The 18715-nt window shown below is 39.7% G+C and overlaps 1 protein-coding gene across 1 annotated transcript; it reads right to left on the bottom strand.

Annotated features, from left to right (window-relative positions):
* Positions 1–230: 230 nt before the first annotated feature.
* On the bottom strand, positions 231–4461 carry LOC147307627 (uncharacterized). The gene is made up of 4 exons (XM_086271925.1): positions 3383–4461; positions 1238–1549; positions 1031–1105; positions 231–677 (listed from the first exon to the last, which is right to left on the bottom strand). Exons 1-4 carry the CDS (start codon positions 3519–3521, stop codon positions 529–531), a joined length of 675 nt encoding a protein of 224 aa, XP_086128051.1. The 5' UTR covers positions 3522–4461; the 3' UTR covers positions 231–528.
* Between the last annotated feature and the right edge of the window lie 14254 nt (positions 4462–18715).

Genomic DNA, 18715 nt, shown 5'->3' with positions numbered 1-18715 from the left:
TCTCACACACATGAACACAGATGCTTCCTGAACAACTTGAAGCAGAGTTCCTGCTTGTAACTGTCGTTGTGTTATTAAAGTGAAAGCCACAGCTAACGGTGTGGAGGCTGCAGAGCAGAAACCCACACAGCCCGTCTGCTGCAGGAGAGCAAGTTTATGATCTGTGAATGCTGCAGTCACACAGGTTATGTATCACAGAAGAGATGAGAAATGCATTCTTAAAATCACAATCTTTATTTTTACTTCAGACAAATAACTACACTGTTATTTTGTTATGGTGGGATCTGAATGCATCAGCTGAGTTTTTCTGCAGAGATGTACAAAAGAAATCTTCACATAAAGAATCTACACTTTTACAAACACATCAAACATGTTTCTTTGTAAATTTATGTTACACAGTTTAAGATGATTAAATGAGAAAAGGTCAAATGCTCAGTAATGAAACATTGAACCAACCAGAAGTTAATTTACATTTCTGACTGCTGACTGGAGGAAATCTGATGGTGAGAAAAGGCGAGCAGGAAACAGTCAGTCAGCATGTGTGCAGTTGGTGGACGCTCCCTTGTTTGTGAGCATCATCAGCAGAGAGAGTCCACAGCAGTACACCAGACTCTTCACTATCAGCACTGTGTACAGCAGGCAGAGCAGCTTCACCCTGCACTGAGACTGGAAGGACACTGAAGGACAGACAGACACAAAGAGACAGACAGACAGTCGGGTTATTCCTCTCAGATCAAGGAGAAAAAGTCCAAATAGAAACAGTCACAGCTTCTTCTTCAAGTGGATGAATTGATGTAGTGTTTGTGTCCACTTGGGGGCAGAAGAACTCCACAAGCAGCTAACAAACTGATCTCTGACATATTATGGTCTGTCTGCTGTTTGGTGCTGAGCAGCTAGTGTACAGTGGCTTTATCAGAGCTTGTTGGATGAAGATTTGATCAATTAGTGCAACTTTAAGAGCCTAAACTTGTTCCAGCTGCCTCATTGGACATTGGAGCTGTCCATGCAGAGAGGCAGCAGGTGATCTTACAGTCAGCTGGCTGCAGAGCTGGCAGGTCTGCTGGCTCTCTCTCTGGAGGACAGGAGGCTGCTGGAGCTGGAAGCTCTGAAACAGAAAAGGAGTCAAATGTTTGGAGCTGCAGTGAGAAATGTCAGTCCTCTGCTGCTCTGCTCTCTTTGACAGCATCTCCACATGAAGCTGAATCACTGCTGAACACAGTCACCAAGCCTTCATTACCTTGTTGTGTTCGGGCCTCCACTGTGCCCCCCTCGTGCTTCACCCAGCAGCTGTATTTATATGTGTCAGAATGGCTCCCATCAACCATCCTGATGGCAATGGTGCGTCCCGCCTCTCTGAGCTCCAGCTGCTCTCCCTCAGCAGGGGGCAGCTCCTCCGCTTCTCCGCCGTTCTTCTTCTGTCTTTTCCAGGAGAACTGGACCAGAGGAGGAAACATGGCTGAGGCCACACACAGCAGGGAGCTGTTCCCCTCCAGGTGGGCTCTGGATGCTGCTGGGTACACGCTCACCACGGGCTTCACTACCTGCTCATCTGAAGTTTGACAGCAGCAACAAGCAGCACAGACACACATTCACACAGTCAGCAGCAGCTTCCAGCACTGCACTGCATTCAGTCTGATCCTGGAAACTACATGGACTCTGATCACTAAACTACTCATCAGCACAAAGTTCACTACATACACTGGATTCAGCTTCATATCAAACACAGTCATCACCTCATGTCATCATGGCTCACATGAGGAACACTCAGCATGGTTTTAAAGTCAAATTAAATTCATTTCAGTTTAATTCGTCATGTGTTTGCTTTTTATTGTTTTATAGAAATTTAGTTCAGTCCAATTTTAAAATATATATATTTGTCTTGATACAAATGAAAATGTATTTTCCATATTAGTCCTTACAGGATTTCTAACAGAGATCCTCTTCTGTATAAAAATGCATTAATCTTAATTCATAATATTTCGCACTAAAAAGGAAATAAAAAGTAATTCCACATAATTTAATTCATCCAAGAAAATTCACATTCTTGTCATGTATAATACAATTTATTTTAAAGACCATATGTTGTTTTTTCTTTAATTCTTTTAGTTCAAAAATTGGAAGAAAACTACTTTGATAAATGAGTCACAGCTAAGGCGAGCCGTGTGGAGTGAGAGAAGAACCCAAAGATGTAGGCGCTGACTCAGATGAGAAGAGTGCGCTTTATTGACACTGGGTGAAAATGCAGAGTAACACAAGGACAGGAACTAACTACAAAAACCTGACAGCATGACGCGCAGCATGATGTGCGGGATAATGCTAGGGTGAAACACAGAATAACACATCGAGGTAACACAGACGGACCAGTGACGAACTCAAGAAAACACACTATAAATACATATAGGGAAATAAGGAAACTGCACACAAGAGCGAGACACGGCTGAACCAAACTGACATTTCTTCAACTTTTTCTCGGTGTGATTTCATATATATTATATATTATTTGGCAATAAATATACATTTTTCTTAATACAACTGAAATGATATATAAAACATATTATAATAAATAACATACTTGTTTTACAAAGTGAATGATTCTGAACTATTTTATTACAATGATGACAAGAGCAGAACATTAGTTATTTGTTTTTGCTATACTTTTTAAAAATATGTGAAAGTATCACTGAACACATTTAAATGCAATTAATATGAAATTTATAGTAGAGTAAAACAAATTTATTAATCCGTGTTTATGATATAATATCTAAAGAATGTGAAATTATTTTACAAAGTTGTGTTTTCTGCCAAAATCTTTGAATTTTGCAATTAAGACAAATCAAACAAGCAAGAAATACTGAAAGACTGTAACAATCTCATATTTTATCCTGCATTTTTAATCACATTTTACACAAATTTTAATGTCTCAGTTTTTATGACAATTAACATATTCATATATATATATATATATATTTTAAAAAAAGACTGATTGAACCAGGAAAATGTCTCTTTGACAATTATCATAAACCATGTCTACATTTTCACTTCAGCATTATTTATATTTACAAATTTACTGCTTCGACATTACTTCTAATGTCAAATATGATCTTGTGTTGAAAACCAGCAGAATCACTGAGAGGATCAAATCCTAAATATTTGTAACATCACTAATATTTGCAGAAATAAAGAATAACTTTAGTTGTTCAGTGAGATTTCAACATGTTTTCAGAGATTATTGAGCTTTTCTTATGTAACAATGGCTGCAGATGAATTCTCTACTAATGATGAAAAACTAACATGTAAAGCCTGAAGCAGCAGAAACTGACTTTAAACACATTTTCAGCTTCTACAATAAAACAACTGAAGGAAAATAAATGTTTGTTCTTACCTGTTACAGACAGTTTAGTTCCAGAGCCAAAGATGAGGTACCATCCCACTCCCACAGTGAGACAGACTGCTACAAAAACCTGTCTGCTGTTGAACGTGTCAGCTGAGGTGAATGAGTCCAAATGAGGAAGCAGGATCATATTTCAGCTCCATGATGTGTTTCTCTAATGTTCATATCAACATGACTGTCTCTTCTTCTCTTTTCTTTTAGCCACACTAGCAGCACGGCTCTGATGTTAATGTCAGTCTGTTGGTCAGTCCACTACTTTAGTCCACATGGAAATAGAAAATCACTATATAAGCACCAGTCCATTTATCCCATCAATGATGCACCACTACAATGAAACATGCTGCTGATAGGATCATGGTTTGGCCCATCTGGCTCACCATCATTAATCACACAATCAATTTTGAATTCTAGCAGCAAATTGTAAAGAAAACTATCAGAACATCTGTCTGTGAACTGAATCTCAGGAGAAAGTGGGCCATGCAGCACCACAATGACACAAACCAGTCACGTTTGTTCTCTTTGTTCCAAATAATGGTGAAAGAAAAAGAATCCAGTGAATCCAGCGAGTGATGTGATGAGTCTCTGATGTCTTTCTGATGTGGTTTTGTTGCGTCCTTCAAACCACACCTGGTGTATTTTAGAAGAGAAACATGTTGGTCTGCACAGGCTCTTCTATTTTCAACACTGACAGGATTTCCTTTGCTGTTTCTTCTGTGCTGCACATTTTCCTCTGTTTTGTGCAGCTTGATGGAGCTTCTGTACAAAATAGATCCAGAGTTATTTTTAGTGGTGCAGAGCAAAGAGATGCTTCAGGGATGCTTCTGAAATGTGCTGTGGCATGTCTGCTGGAATCATCAGTGTTGTACTGAGTGGCCTCAATCAGCTCCAGCAGCCTCGTAGGAACACACAGCGTCCATGCCTGCTGTTAAAAATAGAGCTTTGGAACAACCGAGTCCAACAGAGTCCAACAGAAATGGTGTGAAAGAGCTGGAAGTTCATGTGAGAAAATCCAACATGTCAGAATTAAAGCTGCTCTGTGTCAAAAATGGAGTCAAATTCTTCCAAACTGATGTGCTGGACTGATTATCAGTTACTGCAGGTGCTCCAGCCGAGGAGGAGCAGGAACCAGCAGAACTGCCAAACCCCACCGACACACATCACACACCACAAATGCCACACTCACAGAGAGACAAAGATAGAAAACAGAGGGAGGAAAGATCGATGGTGGGTAGGCAGCAGAGGATCAGGGGACCATAACACCATCTTACACAGTTATTAACTAATGAGCTCATTGACTAATCTGAAACATCACTTTGATTTTTCTAACAGCTTCATTGGAATTTCAGCTCACAGTGGATCTGCAACATGAGCAGCTGAAGACCTTCAAGAGCTGAACTTGAAGTTTAAACACACAGTTGTACAGAAACTGTGGCAAAATGGTTTAAACAACATCCAGTTATCAGAGTGACCGTCACAAATCTGATCTCAGCTCAATAAAAAAACAAAAAGTTTCTGATGGAAGAAGTGAGACAGAGAGGCTGAAGTACTTTCCCCTGTCATCACATCTTTGAGGGGGTAAAAGGATTTAACATCCAGCCTCATGTGTTAGACCCAGATTCGTGGCATCACTGTAAGAAAAGAGCTTTTTCCCCATGTGCTCGTAGTAAATCATCTTTATTTTTCATCAAAGTTATAATCAAAGTATGATCCTGATCTATATGTTAAATAATAAATGTAGTAAGTAAAATAACTGCTGATCTTCTGTAAACACAGTGATTGGTGACGACCTACCAGAGGGAGGAGAGGTGGGGTGAGTGAGCACTTGTCAGAGCATAAATTGGAGCCTCAGAGATGTTCAGGTTCTGTTTCCAGCAGTTCTGTGTGATGAGCAGTTCAGATGATCGGATACCAGAAATTCACCTTTGGAAATTCTGGCAGAGACACCAGAGACATCAAGCAGCTGCCCAAACAATGGACTTACAAATTCATCATGGATTTGGCTCCATCTCTGCTCATCATCATCATCATCTTTGCTCTGTTGGATTATAATTCTAACGGTTTGGACTCCCATCATTTTCCTGGTGGATTGCAGCTTCTCCCAACACTGAGAAGATCTGGGGTCTCGCTGTTTTCCTGAAGTATCGAATATTCAAGGATTCCTGCTTTCCTGTTGGATTGTTTCCATTAGCACAAAACACTGAGATGAAACAAAATTCAGCACAAGATCTGCTCATTCTCTCCTCCAACCTCTCTCATCCCAAAGACAAGGACAAAATCAGCATTAGCTCAGAGTAGGTTAATGAGATAATTATGATTGATGTGATTTTCTTATTATTCTGTGACTGTTATTATCATTTAATTCTGCCTCTGCTTCTCTCCTGCCAAATAAAGTAAAATATCCTGTAATTACAGTCTAAATTGTGGACATACCCTTTTTAAACCTTTGTGACAAAGGATTTCTTCAAATCACCCTGTAGTTCTTCAGCTAAGACACCTGAGTTAGAAAACACAAACACTGCAGTCGTCTTTACACGCGTGGGCAGTCGCTCTGAGACCTGCGTCTCATCACTGCCCGCACTCTTTGTGTGTGTGTGTGTGTGTGTGAGAGTGTGTGTGTGTGTGAGTGTGTGTGTGTGAGTGGGTGTGTGTGAGTGTGTGTGTGAGAGTGTGTGTGTGTGTGTGTGTGAGTGTGTGTGTGTGTGTGTGTGAGTGTGTGTGTGTGTGTGTGTGTGTGTGTGTGTGTGTGTGTGTGTGTGTGTGTGTGTGTGCAAATAGCTTCTTATTCTAAGAACTCTGAGCTGAGGTTCCCCTTTTTCTAATTCTGTATTTTCTTACAAAAAGAGGAATCTATCAGTTATCAGCTATCAGTTGTTTATCACACAAAGGTGCATGTCAAAAGTCACGTAGACGTTTGCTTAGTGATTAAATAAAATAATACATTTCATGAAGCTGATCACATTATATAAAATCAATATTCTTTTGACACTTTGTGAAATAGTAAAGGTAAGTACAAGAATATTAATCATTTTATTGTAAACAGCTCTTAGAGGTTACTCCTGTCCATCACTTTTTGAGGTGATGGACAGGGCGTTCACAGCTCTTAGCATCTTGGTGGCCGATCATAGCGATCTGCTCCTTAAAAATGGAATGTATGTAAAGATTTTAAGGAATGGTTCAGTATTAGTGCAAATGTTTTCACTGTAACTGAAAATCTTTAGAAGATTTTTTTGATTTATCAGTTAAACTATTAAATAATTAATCTTACAGTAATGAGTCTGTGTCCTTTATGAACTATTAGTTTATTAGATTTATATTTCCTGGAGTGTTATTCCCAGGAAAGATTAGGATATCAGCCTCTCTGACTTTGTCTCTGATGAACTCATTTCTAATCTTGTCCAGTGAAAGTCTGAACATCTTCCGTTCGGCCTCCTGTCTTTTTATCAGAGCCACAGGATCCAAACCAGACATCACAGCAGCTCTCACCAACATCCTGTAAACCTTCCTTTCACTCTGCTGCTGTCCTTCTGTCACAAATCACCTGACAGTCATTTAAAGTTAGCAGCACAGTGTGGCTGTGACAATGCTGCTCAAACTTAAATTACATTCCAAGTTATATATCAAGATCGTTTAAGGGCAGCAGATTACTGTGTGTCAGAACATCCACCACAGCAAGCAGCTGATACATATCAGTGATGACGTACACGTTACAGTGTGCATTCATACCTGCAGAAGACGTCTTTCTCACAAAGGATTTTTAGATGGTTTGCTGATGGATTCGCCTCCATCTCCTGTGTTCTTGCTGTCAGGTGGATCCTTGTGATCCTGAGAGTCACAGACAGACATGTGGGACACAGACAGACCTCTTCCACAGCAGATGTCTTTAGTTCACAGGAGGAAAAATACAGGTGTGATAAAGACGGCTGCATTCCAGTTAGCAGAGGTCCTGCTTTGTGGATCAGAGTCAGTTTCAGCCTGCTGTGTTACAGTGGACAGCTACAAATAACAGGTGTAGCCTGAAAGGTCGATCAGATGAAGGTTATTGGTTTGAATCCATGTTGAGAGGTTGGTATCTATCTCTCTGAGATTACTTTTTTTTGTTCATAAAGTTGTTCTGAGACAAACTGCTGCTGCCTCCAGCTGACTGGTTCCAGGTGTTGCAGGTATGAATCCTCCTGATGGTTCAGTCTGAGAAGAACTGAAGTCAGAACAGTTTTAAAATGTTTGCTGGCACAAAAACACAACCTGACATCCAAGGTGAAATTCTGTGATTTAGAAGTGGAATTACAGAGAGGAGTGGTGATATCACGGCCACTGAACTGTGATTAAATAAATGTTTTAAAGAACAAACAGTGTGCTCTGTAGAGCTGTTTGATAGCCAGAATACACAGAAGTCCTGCTCTCACACTGACAGCAGTGATGGACACGTACAGCTTCATGATGGCTGCCAAACACACAAAGAACACGACAGGATCAACAACCTGTGAAACAGTTTTAGCAGTTTTTATACAAAATGTCATCTCTGTCATTCTAACTGTAAGCGATCATTAGCTAGATTAGCCACACGGTATTAGAGGGTTGTTGCTAGCTAGCGATGCTGCACACCTGTTACTCCCGTGGTCTTTATGCTTCAATGATTCCACAGGTCTCATTTTTTCTTATCCTGTTTTAGACAGAGATGACATCAGCAGCAGACTCCACAGAGACCCAGAGTTACTGTTAGTATCTGAATTATATGGATTTAAACAGTTTTAGATTCAGTTCACACAGAGCGCTCTACAGCCTGCTAACATGGAAAGTTTAAATGAAATAAAGCACACTGACAAAAGGTTTGATAGAAGTGTAGTTTGTTCTTTTCATTTAATAACAGGGTCCAAAGTCCACATTATTATCAACAGCTACATTCATCCTGGGGAGCAACAAGTGAAGGTGACCATGAGGACCACGCTGGGTTTCCTGGGTCCAGAGGTTTGAGAAATGTCCTCCCTTTCATTTATCACAGCTTCTGTTGACCCACGGAGGAAGACTCCTGATGTGTCATTTCAGAAACATCAGGAACTGAAGGTCACCGCAGGGATCAAGCAGAACTCGCAATCTTCACCAGCAGCTTCCTCAGAGGGAAATCTTCAGACCTCCACTAGACGCCCAAAATAGAAGATGGACAAATCTGCATTTCATGAGCAGTGTGATAGAGACCTTTACTTTGTGTGATGTTAGAAGTTTTCACATCATCCTCAGATGAAGCACAGAGACTCTGGACTTTTACATAATGATGTTATATTCAGTCCTGTAGAAAGTTACATATTTAAAATATATATTATCCTTTCTGGTTACTCTGGTATGAAGGACTCTGAATGACTTCATGGTAAAAAACACAATATTGGCAAAACACAGTGTGTGTGAATTCCAGATTAAAGTTTTTAGTTCAACATACAAGTGACAAGTGACCTTTGACCTTCATAAGGTTTTACTTAATTGTGTCAGAGAAAATCTCACTTTATGCAGCTGACGACATTCAGTGTTTAAAACAGAAGCTGTGCAGGTCTGAGATCAGCAGCTTTCTGAAACACCAAACTGAGTTAATATTTATGCTCCTATATAGTGACACAGTTACATGGATGATTAATCCCTTTGACTTCTTGTCTTTAACTTTATCAATCAAACAGCTGCAGCTTCCACTGACAAAGAGTGAACATGTAGGATGATGTGTGTGATGTCACTGGGTGGTGCTGAGGGCAGCTCCTAAAATCACAAAGAGAGCAGAATCATCACAAACTGTGAAAGTTTATCCATCAAACCTGAAGTAAAGCCGACTCTTCTCTGTCCTCACACACTTCAGGATCTGAAGTTCTACAGTTCTGCTGACAGCTGATAGATGAGCTGTTTGTTAAAAAAGACAAAGTCTTATATACTAACACATTATCCAGTATAATATTTACCTTTGAGTCATTGCTGCTTTTAAATGGAGACCTCAAAGATGAGATGATGAGCAGGTTTCCAGTCCTGGTTCAGTCTGCTGAGTATTGGTCAACATATATTATTGATCTCTAAGGATGGAAGATGTACAGAGTACTGCACATGTAACTTTGTGAACAAGACTCATTAAGAATACATCAGACTGATTTTAAACCTGAATATTTCAAACAAAGTCAGTAGAGAAAAATCTATAAATAAATATACAGTCTGGAACAAAATCCCAGAAACTTCCTGTGATTAAATGACTAAGATTCAATTTGAGGAAATGTGAAGTTATGTGAGTTAAAACTGGTGAACGAGAGTGTTTTACATGGAATCACTTTTTCTGCTGTTAAATCTGTGTGTTTGATCCAGTCAGACTCTGATTCTTCTTCAGCAGCGATGCTGGAAATGAAATGAAGCAGCCAAAGCTGCTCAAATGTGATTGGTCAGAAGCACAAACAGAAAGCAGAAATCTTGTCCTGTGATTCCAGATTTGACATATTCAGATACAAAATCAGTTTTTTTCTATCAGAGAGAAAAGAAGGTGACAGAAAGATGAGGCACCGTGACTGATTCATCCTCTATAAACATCCACAGGAAACTGATGGAAACCTGTCCAACAAAATCAGCGTCCTAATGAGCCGCTGCTAGAAGGACAAGATCCTGACCTGACATCAGTCCAAGTGTCTGGTTAAATGTACTGAAAGGTGTTAAACAACAAGTGCTGCTGGAAGAGTTTTCATGAAGAGAACATTAACACTGTGAATGAGGGATGGACTTTGACTCAGTTTGACACAATCTGTTTTTCTTTCACTTTGAATAAATGTTTTTGTGGGACTGAGGATACATTTGTTTACATTTGGAAGTTTGATGTCATCTGTTCCTCTTGTTTCTGTCTTAAAACAGGATGAAAAATCTGTTTAAACAGAAATAAATCGAATTGAATTTCTGACAGCAGTAAATAAAAATGGTCCCTGAGCTCAGTATGTTTGTGACTCTGAGATGGAGGTGAAACATGTGAAGCTGGGCTGTGGTTTACTGCTCTCTTCCTGTCACAGACACTGTTTGACATCTGTTCATCTGTTGGTTTTTGTTCAGGCTGCAGGGATCATTTCTCACTGTGGGGAGCTCTCTTCCAACAGTTACAGTAGTAGGTGGCTGAATGATCGGGTTTAACTTTCTCTATCTTCAACTCACAGCCATTCTGTTTATTCTCAGCTGAAAAATCATCTTTCTGAGGATGATCATATGTTTTGTCTATGACACCATTTGTTCTATCAATATCAAGTATCACTTTGAAAGTTTCATTTTCTTTCTTCTGGTACCAGAGCAGATAGCTGCTGCTACACTGTTCAGTCCCTCCACAGCTGAAGGAGACACTTTGTCCAACTCTCCTGGTCAATGTTAAATCGTCCTGAATCAGCTGTCCTGCTGCCATGGTAACCAGTGCTGTAGAGACACAGACAGATAGATGAAGGTTAGTGTGACAGTGTTTGTTACAGGTTGACTTTGTTGGCTCCTGATTGGCTGGAAACACTCACCTGAACACAGACAGCACAGAGCAGCAGCTGGGAGGAAAAGCATTTTGTGCAGTGGTGTTTCCTCTGGTGAACCTGGGGAGAAGTGGCGCTCTGATGCAGCTGAGGCCAAACAAGGACGAGCTGTGAGATCAGACGAGGGCCACGTGGTTTCTAACAGGTCCTCAAAGCTCCCATCAGCCCCTGCGGCCCACAGATAAGACTGCTGCTGCTGATTGACAGCTCAGCTGAAGCTGCTGTGGTTTCATCGTCTTCATTTCAATCTGACAGCAGATCCAAAAATCTGGGTCACATGATGCACAAACACTCAGAAACATTCATGTTGCTGTGAATTTAGTAACACACACTGTTATCTGTTGTTTAACAGCTGTGATGAAAACACTGAATATACAAACTAAATATAACTAAACTATAAATAAATAGAAAAATCTAAAAAAAACGATAATATGGTTAAATATTTTAAAAGTTCATAAATTGCACACAAAGTAGTTAAAAAAAACCAAAATCATATATAATAACATTTAGAGTAAAAATCTTATTTGAAACAAACACATGTGGTTCTGTTGTGTGTTTAAATATGTGCACACTGTGGTTCTGTTGTGTGTTTAAATATGTGCACACTGTGGTTCTTTCCCACATCTTCTAATGTGTTTTGTTCCAAGTTGGTTTCAGACTGAAGGATTCATTAAAGCCTTTTTAAGAATCATTAAAATGATGATCATCAATTCTAATATCTATAAACAGTAATAAAAACAGGGCTGTGTTTCACGTCAGCTTCATTTATTTGTAGCCATGGTTAGATTTCATCTGCAGCAGGCAGTCATCCACCTTTACACACACATTTACACAACAGTACAAAAGTACTTTTTGATTCCTGAAAGAGAAATAAGACAAATGTTGCCTTTGTATCATCTCTGATATGGAAGGGATCATTTGAAGATGTGAGTGAAGGACACAAATATTTGGATCTGGTGTTGTTCTACATTTTAGGACTAAAAGACAGAAGGAAGAAAGTGAAAGTGACTGTGCGAGGCGTTGAAGTCATGAAGTCAAGTGGAGGCCGCTGACTGCTGTTACTTTCTGCTGTACAGGTTCAACAGGGACTCACAGTCAGCCTGCTAGAACATTTGGATGAAGAGAAAAAGGAGGAAAAAGACTTTGAGGGACAAATCCAATAAGATCAGCATGTTTTGAATGTGGGAATACAACAGTTTCCTCCACCATGACACACACTGGAGCCTCTTTTTGCTCACAGCTTCACTGTTTGTCTCAAAGTTCAGTTTGGAGGCCAAAATTGTTGCAACACATTTGTAAGTTTGCACTAATTTCACTGTGTGACCCTTAATGGATGTAATGAAAGAATCAGTCAGTGAAATATGAAGCTGTGCTGTAAGTTTGGAGGAGAAAAGTGTCTGAGTGACTTTAATGAGGTGAACACATGAATACAGAGCACTGACTGACACGTACACACTCCTTTAATGAGTCGCACACATTTTTGTGACTTCATGAAATGTCAAAAATGACACAACACACAACAAGCTGCGAGCACATTATTGTGTGTTTGCTGTTTGTGTGCTTTGTTTGCTGTTATGATAGCAGGCATACAGCCATGTTCTCAATGTCTCAGCTATCATTGATTATTGCTGCTCTTCCTCTTCTATTAGGCACTTCAACTCAATGAATGACACACAGAAAGATTTCATGACTGTGTTCTTCACAATAAGGAGAATATGTTATCTGCATCTGAATGACTCATGTTGCCTTGTTTCTACTTTGTTTGCATATTTCTGCTTGTTGGAAAGGATTTTCTGAATCATTCAGTAGTTTTTGTAATAATAACGACATTTAGCAAGACTTCAAAATGATTCTCCAACATTTGCTGTTCAGACTTGATCTGTTCTTACGTGTGTGATATCCAGAATGAAAAACTCAGCTCAGGTAATAAAATGGGAGCTGAGCAGACTGCAGGGGCTTCATGGTCTCTCCTTTGATTCCATTAAAGTTCATTTGTCAGCTGTGAGTTGAGGATTTGAGCTGTTTCTCTCACAGGTGAAGAACACAGATCCTTCCTGGAATCATTCTTGAAGCAGAGTTCCTGCTTGTAACTGTCATTGTGTTATTAAAGTGAAAGCCACAGCTAACGGTGTGGAGGCTGCAGAGCAGAAACCCACACAGCCCGTCTGCTGCAGGAGAGCAAGTTTGGATACAGTCAGTTTGTGCTTCACTCACACGGCTTGTTGTTGATCACACAATGAAAGTAGAATCAAACTCTTCATCTTCAAATCTTTATTGTTCACACAAACACAACTACACTGTTTGACATTTGAAAATCAAACAAAAACTTGTGATAAAAATATTCCTGATGGTTTTTGTTACTACAATAAAAGTCACAATAAGCACAAAAAGAATTCTAACTCAGCGCAACAATACATGTAAAGATGTATTTATTTCAGACGATCTTCTAACTGTTGAAGAAAAAGGCAAAATAAGCTCAACACATCATAACTAACATTTGTGATCAAAGTGATGAATGAGATGAATTGATGAGATGTGATGGTGAGAAAAGGCGAGCAGGAAACAGTCAGTCAGCATGTGTGCAGTTGGTGGACGCTCCCTTGTTTGTGAGCATCATCAGCAGAGAGAGTCCACAGCAGTACACCAGACTCTTCACTATCAGCACTGTGTACAGCAGGCAGAGCAGCTTCACCCTGCACTGAGACTGGAAGGACACTGAAGGACAGACAGACACAAAGAGACAGACAGACAGTCGGGTTATTCCTCTCAGATCAAGGAGAAAAAGTCCAAATAGAAACAGTCACAGCTTCTTCTTCAAGTGGATGAATTGATGTAGTGTTTGTGTCCACTTGGGGGCAGAAGAACTCCACAAGCAGCTAACAAACTGATCTCTGACATATTATGGTCTGTCTGCTGTTTGGTGCTGAGCAGCTAGTGTACAGTGGCTTTATCAGAGCTTGTTGGATGAAGATTTGATCAATTAGTGCAACTTTAAGAGCCTAAACTTGTTCCAGCTGCCTCATTGGACATTGGAGCTGTCCATGCAGAGAGGCAGCAGGTGATCTTACAGTCAGCTGGCTGCAGAGCTGGCAGGTCTGCTGGCTCTCTCTCTGGAGGACAGGAGGCTGCTGGAGCTGGAAGCTCTGAAACAGAAAAGGAGTCAAATGTTTGGAGCTGCAGTGAGAAATGTCAGTCCTCTGCTGCTCTGCTCTCTTTGACAGCATCTCCACATGAAGCTGAATCACTGCTGAACACAGTCACCAAGCCTTCATTACCTTGTTGTGTTCGGGCCTCCACTGTGCCCCCCTCGTGCTTCACCCAGCAGCTGTATTTATATGTGTCAGAATGGCTCCCATCAAGCATCCTGATGGCAATGGTGCGTCCCGCCTCTCTGAGCTCCAGCTGCTCTCCCTCAGCAGGGGGCAGCTCCTCCGCTTCTCCGCCGTTCTTCTTCTGTCTTTTCCAGGAGAACTGGACCAGAGGAGGAAACATGGCTGAGGCCACACACAGCAGGGAGCTCTTCCCCTCCAGGTGGGCTCTGGATGCTGCTGGGTACACGCTCACCACGGGCTTCACTACCTGCTCATCTGAAGTTTGACAGCAGCAACAAGCAGCACAGACACACATTCACACAGTCAGCAGCAGCTTCCAGCACTGCACTGCATTCAGTCTGATCCTGGAAACTACATGGACTCTGATCACTAAACTACTCATCAGCACAAAGTTCACTACAGTCATAGTTCATTTGTTATCTGCATCATGGAAATGCAAATGTAATCAGTAGATTTTACAAAATCATTTTTAGTGTTTATCTTGATACAGATTCTATTTAAGAACATAAATATCCTGTAATCACTAATAAAAGAGACGATTTTCAGCGATTCAATGATTTTGTTTGGATGAAAGTTTTAATTTTAATTCATTTTTTTCTCTTTTTCCTCAGAGCACTTTAGGGATAAACAAACTATAGATACTGTTTGGTGTTTTGTGGACATACTTCTAGCTGAAAAACAGCTGGAATTAAGGTGTTTTGAATTGAAATAGAAATATGAGCTCAGGGGAAAAATGATAGACACTAGAATATGATTTTGACCTGCACTGTATGACACATTATTGCCCTTTATATAAAACATCTTGTGGATATTTCAAGTCATCAACATTATGAGTCGAACATTGTTTGTGATATTTTGTGTGGGACAACAAAGTGATATTTTTCATGCCCACATGTTTGGCTTTGTGTGGGTTTTTAATAGGTTATGACATTCAGACAGTAGCACGAGATAATGTGTTAATACAAGTGAGTCGGACCCACTGATGCTGATAAACAAAGACTGAAAAGTCTGTTTTTCCAAGATGGAACATTTTAGAAATTTAAATGAATAAAAGTGAGAGCCACTGAAGGCCCCGAGCACTTGATCTTTTACTGCGTGCCTGCGGTAAAAGATATGGAAAAAACACCCCAAAACCTGGGGGAGTGCTTTGCTCTTTGTTATATCTGTTTTTTGAGTTGTTACTGAAGTTTGTAGTGTGTGTTTGTGTCATGTTTTCACCACAGAGATGTAAATATAGTTTAGAGAATAAAATAAGGCCTTCAGTCTGCACTCCCCACTTGCCCCGGGGCGGTCTTTAATCTGGGAGCTTGAGGGCTCCTGTGTACGGCCGGGCGATATGAGGAAAATCTAATATCACAATATTTTTTGGCTATATCACAATACACGATATATATCACGGTATGTTTAAATAAGCTCCAATAACAAGTTTTAGTTTCAACCATATCGTGTCTAACATTGGTACACTCATTCACATCAACCATTTTTTGCTTTGAATACAGAAATATCTGAATGAATTGAACATTTTTATTATAACCACTTTTAACCATCAGTTGCTCACTGAGGTTTTTCACCAATGTCAACACCTGACAGTAAACTCTCTCTGTGGTCGACACTAACAAACACAAACTATATCAAAAAAAATGGACCTCAAGGTAGACGACACAAACGAAAACAACTGAAATTACAAAGGTGCTCGTTTGTGCTTATAACATGTAAAATTGTAAAAAAAAGAAAAAAAAAAAAACCTCTTCTGACCTCAAATTACAGAAATAGAAGTCTAGACAGTGACTATAAAACCGACTGACGTGGAACAGTCACAGGTATCACAGCTCGTTTATTTAATGTTTCCTTTGGTGTGCGGGGAGACGTTGAACACGTTAATGTTTACAATTGTCTTCATTAGCAGTAGATGACTCTTCCGCTGGTGGAATAAATCTGTGGTATTGCTACCTTTAGCAGCAATAGTTGTCAAATTACCAAAACTTTTTCGACTTCCTCCTTGTGAAATCCAAACGACAGTGAGTCTCAATCCCTAACTTGCCTGCAACTCCCGCTGTCACCATATTTTCCCTATCTGGTAGAATAAAAACACTTATGGTGCCAGTGCGCCAGATAGAAAATGTTTCCGATTGGGAGGGACGGGATTAATGATGCATTCACAGCGTGTGGGAGAAAAAAAACCCTCACATTGAATTACATGCATGCAGTAAGGGTAACAGGGTGTAGGCCCCTGTGCTCAGAACAAAAAGGCATGAGTGGAAAATGGATGAGAATCTATCTATCTATCTATCTATCTATCTATCTATCTATCTATCTATCTATCTATCTATCTATCTATCTATCTAGAGAGAAACTACATTTATAGTTCTTCATCAATATTTGGGATCACTTGAAAAATTCAGTGTGAAAACTGATGAAATTAGTATGAACAGGAAAATTAGCAAATAAACTGGACATACTGACATTATCAGAGTTAGAAATAATGAATTTAATGGAAATGATGAATGTGTTCTTCCAACTTTGCATCTCCCATAAATTGAATTAGCTTGTTGGATTTTCAAAGAAATCGAACCATAAATGTCGATAAATTAAGTTATATGTAATGATGAGAAATGACACAGAAAAAATATTAAACCTGCAAAGAAAGAGATTTACAAAAATCTATGGAAAGTCATGCCACCAGCTGAAAATCTGGAAATGCTGGAAATGAATATCAACTGTTTCAGTCCCAACTGATGGCCAGTAAAAATGTGTCCTTACCAAGATGTTACGCATGAAACATCTAATGGGTAAAAGCAATGAGCTCGCTAAAGAATGAACTACTGTCACAACTACCTCTGTGACACAAAATATCAGATGTGAGTGAAGCATCAGACAGACCTACACACGATTAACTTTGCCTTTTCACTTTAATAACACAATGACAAATACAAGCATGAGCTCTGCTTAAAGAATGATTCTCTGAGTTCATCACCTGAGAAACAGCTCACATAGGAAAAGCTTAATGGGCAGAAAAGTTTGTTGACAAAAATCAGGCCCCATCTTATCTTAATGACCTTGTAGTACCATATCACCCTGTTAGAGCACTTCGCTCTCACACTGCAGGCCTACTTCTTGTTCCTCGAGTATTTAAAAGCAGAATGGGAGGCAACTTTTCCAGGTGGTTCCCCCGTGAGTTTGTGTCTGCTGACGGCTGTTGTGATGAAATGAAAACTTTCCCGTGAGGCTATGCGTGCCGCGCACTAATACTCAATTACTCTATGTTATCGTGTTTTACTTACACTTTTAAGTTGTAGTTGCTGACAATAAAAAATATTGATTTGAATAATTAATGATTTTAGTCCAAGATACTGATAAGTATAGATACCTATTTCTCAAATATTTAGATTCAATTTCAAACAAAAATATTAAGTATATGCAAAAAAGGTGTTCTGTGAACCAAATACTGATTTTTTCGTCTGCAGTAAATGTAAATAAATACCTTAATTTCACACAAACACACAAGTTGAAATTCTAGACATTTATTTTAATTGATCAAACTCAAATAATTACTAAAAGGATATTCATAGATTTTATCAGGCTCATCTAACTTATATTCATCTCTTGTGTTCTGGGGGCCTCTGGATGTCTGGAGTTTTGATCTCCTCCATACCTGCTTGATACCATAGAGGACAGGGCTGTGGCTCCCCACACTCTCTAGCAGATCATTACATGGAGAAACCTTTGGAATGCAAGCATGCTGATCCACACAGGTATGCACACATTTTTTTTTATTATTATGTTGCTCTTTGTTGTTTGCTGTCTCCCCTTTTTTTTTTGTTTTTCTTTCTCTCCATACAGGTGACCCAGGAGTTGGTTTTTTTTTGTTTGTTTTTTTCTCTCTCTTCCCCCCCCTTCTCACCGTCTCTTCTCCCCTTTGGTTTTCTTTCTTCCTCTCCCCCTCTTTCTTTCATTCTTTCCCCCTGTCCTATTAAAAAAAAAAAAAAAAAAAGATGACAAAGGATGAACTGAAGCTCCGCCATCACGTGATGTCACATGCTGCTGTTTGTGATGTCACTTCAAAAAAAAAAAAAAACAAAACAAAAAAAAAAACTTATATTCATCGTGATATTTACTAAGCCCCTGAATTACTTTTTAGACTGTGAACAACTCCCCCGAACTAATATCAAAGCAGTTATTAGTTCCAGTCCACATGAAGCAGCCTGTGCTGGTTTCTGCTGGCAGGAATCAACATCTCACATTTGTTCTCTATAAGAGGAGCACAGTTATACACACCAGAACAACTTGACCAAACTTATATTAAAGCAGTTATTTATCAGATTTATCGTGAACTCATCACAGCAACGTTTTGTCTTTAATCTTGTCAATCATTAAACATGCTGGCAGCTCTGTGCTGCTGTTAGAGGAAAATGGACTATGTAAGCAAATATCAGCTGTTACACTGGGACAATTAGCCACGCCCACGTCTGCCCGTTACCAGGTCA

Source organism: Aulonocara sp. 'chitande type north' Nkhata Bay, linkage group LG18 (assembly GCF_057382095.1).
Source record: "Aulonocara sp. 'chitande type north' Nkhata Bay isolate Kocher_YH1m ecotype deep benthic linkage group LG18, A_spYH_male_GT1.1, whole genome shotgun sequence".
Taxonomy (NCBI): domain Eukaryota; kingdom Metazoa; phylum Chordata; class Actinopteri; order Cichliformes; family Cichlidae; genus Aulonocara; species Aulonocara sp. 'chitande type north' Nkhata Bay.
This window is presented reverse-complemented; position numbering and strand designations above follow the sequence as displayed.

Bases quoted from the DNA above. Each gene is read 5' to 3' on its own strand.
- LOC147307627 (XM_086271925.1), bottom strand. From the start codon at position 3,521: ATGATCCTGCTTCCTCATTTGGACTCATTCACCTCAGCTGACACGTTC. The intron at 1,550-3,382 runs GTAAGAACAAAC...GTCAAACTTCAG, and splicing joins AACTAAACTGTCTGTAACAG to ATGAGCAGGTAGTGAAGCCC. The intron at 678-1,030 runs GTAAGATCACCT...TCTGTCCTTCAG, and splicing joins AGCTCTGCAGCCAGCTGACT to TGTCCTTCCAGTCTCAGTGC.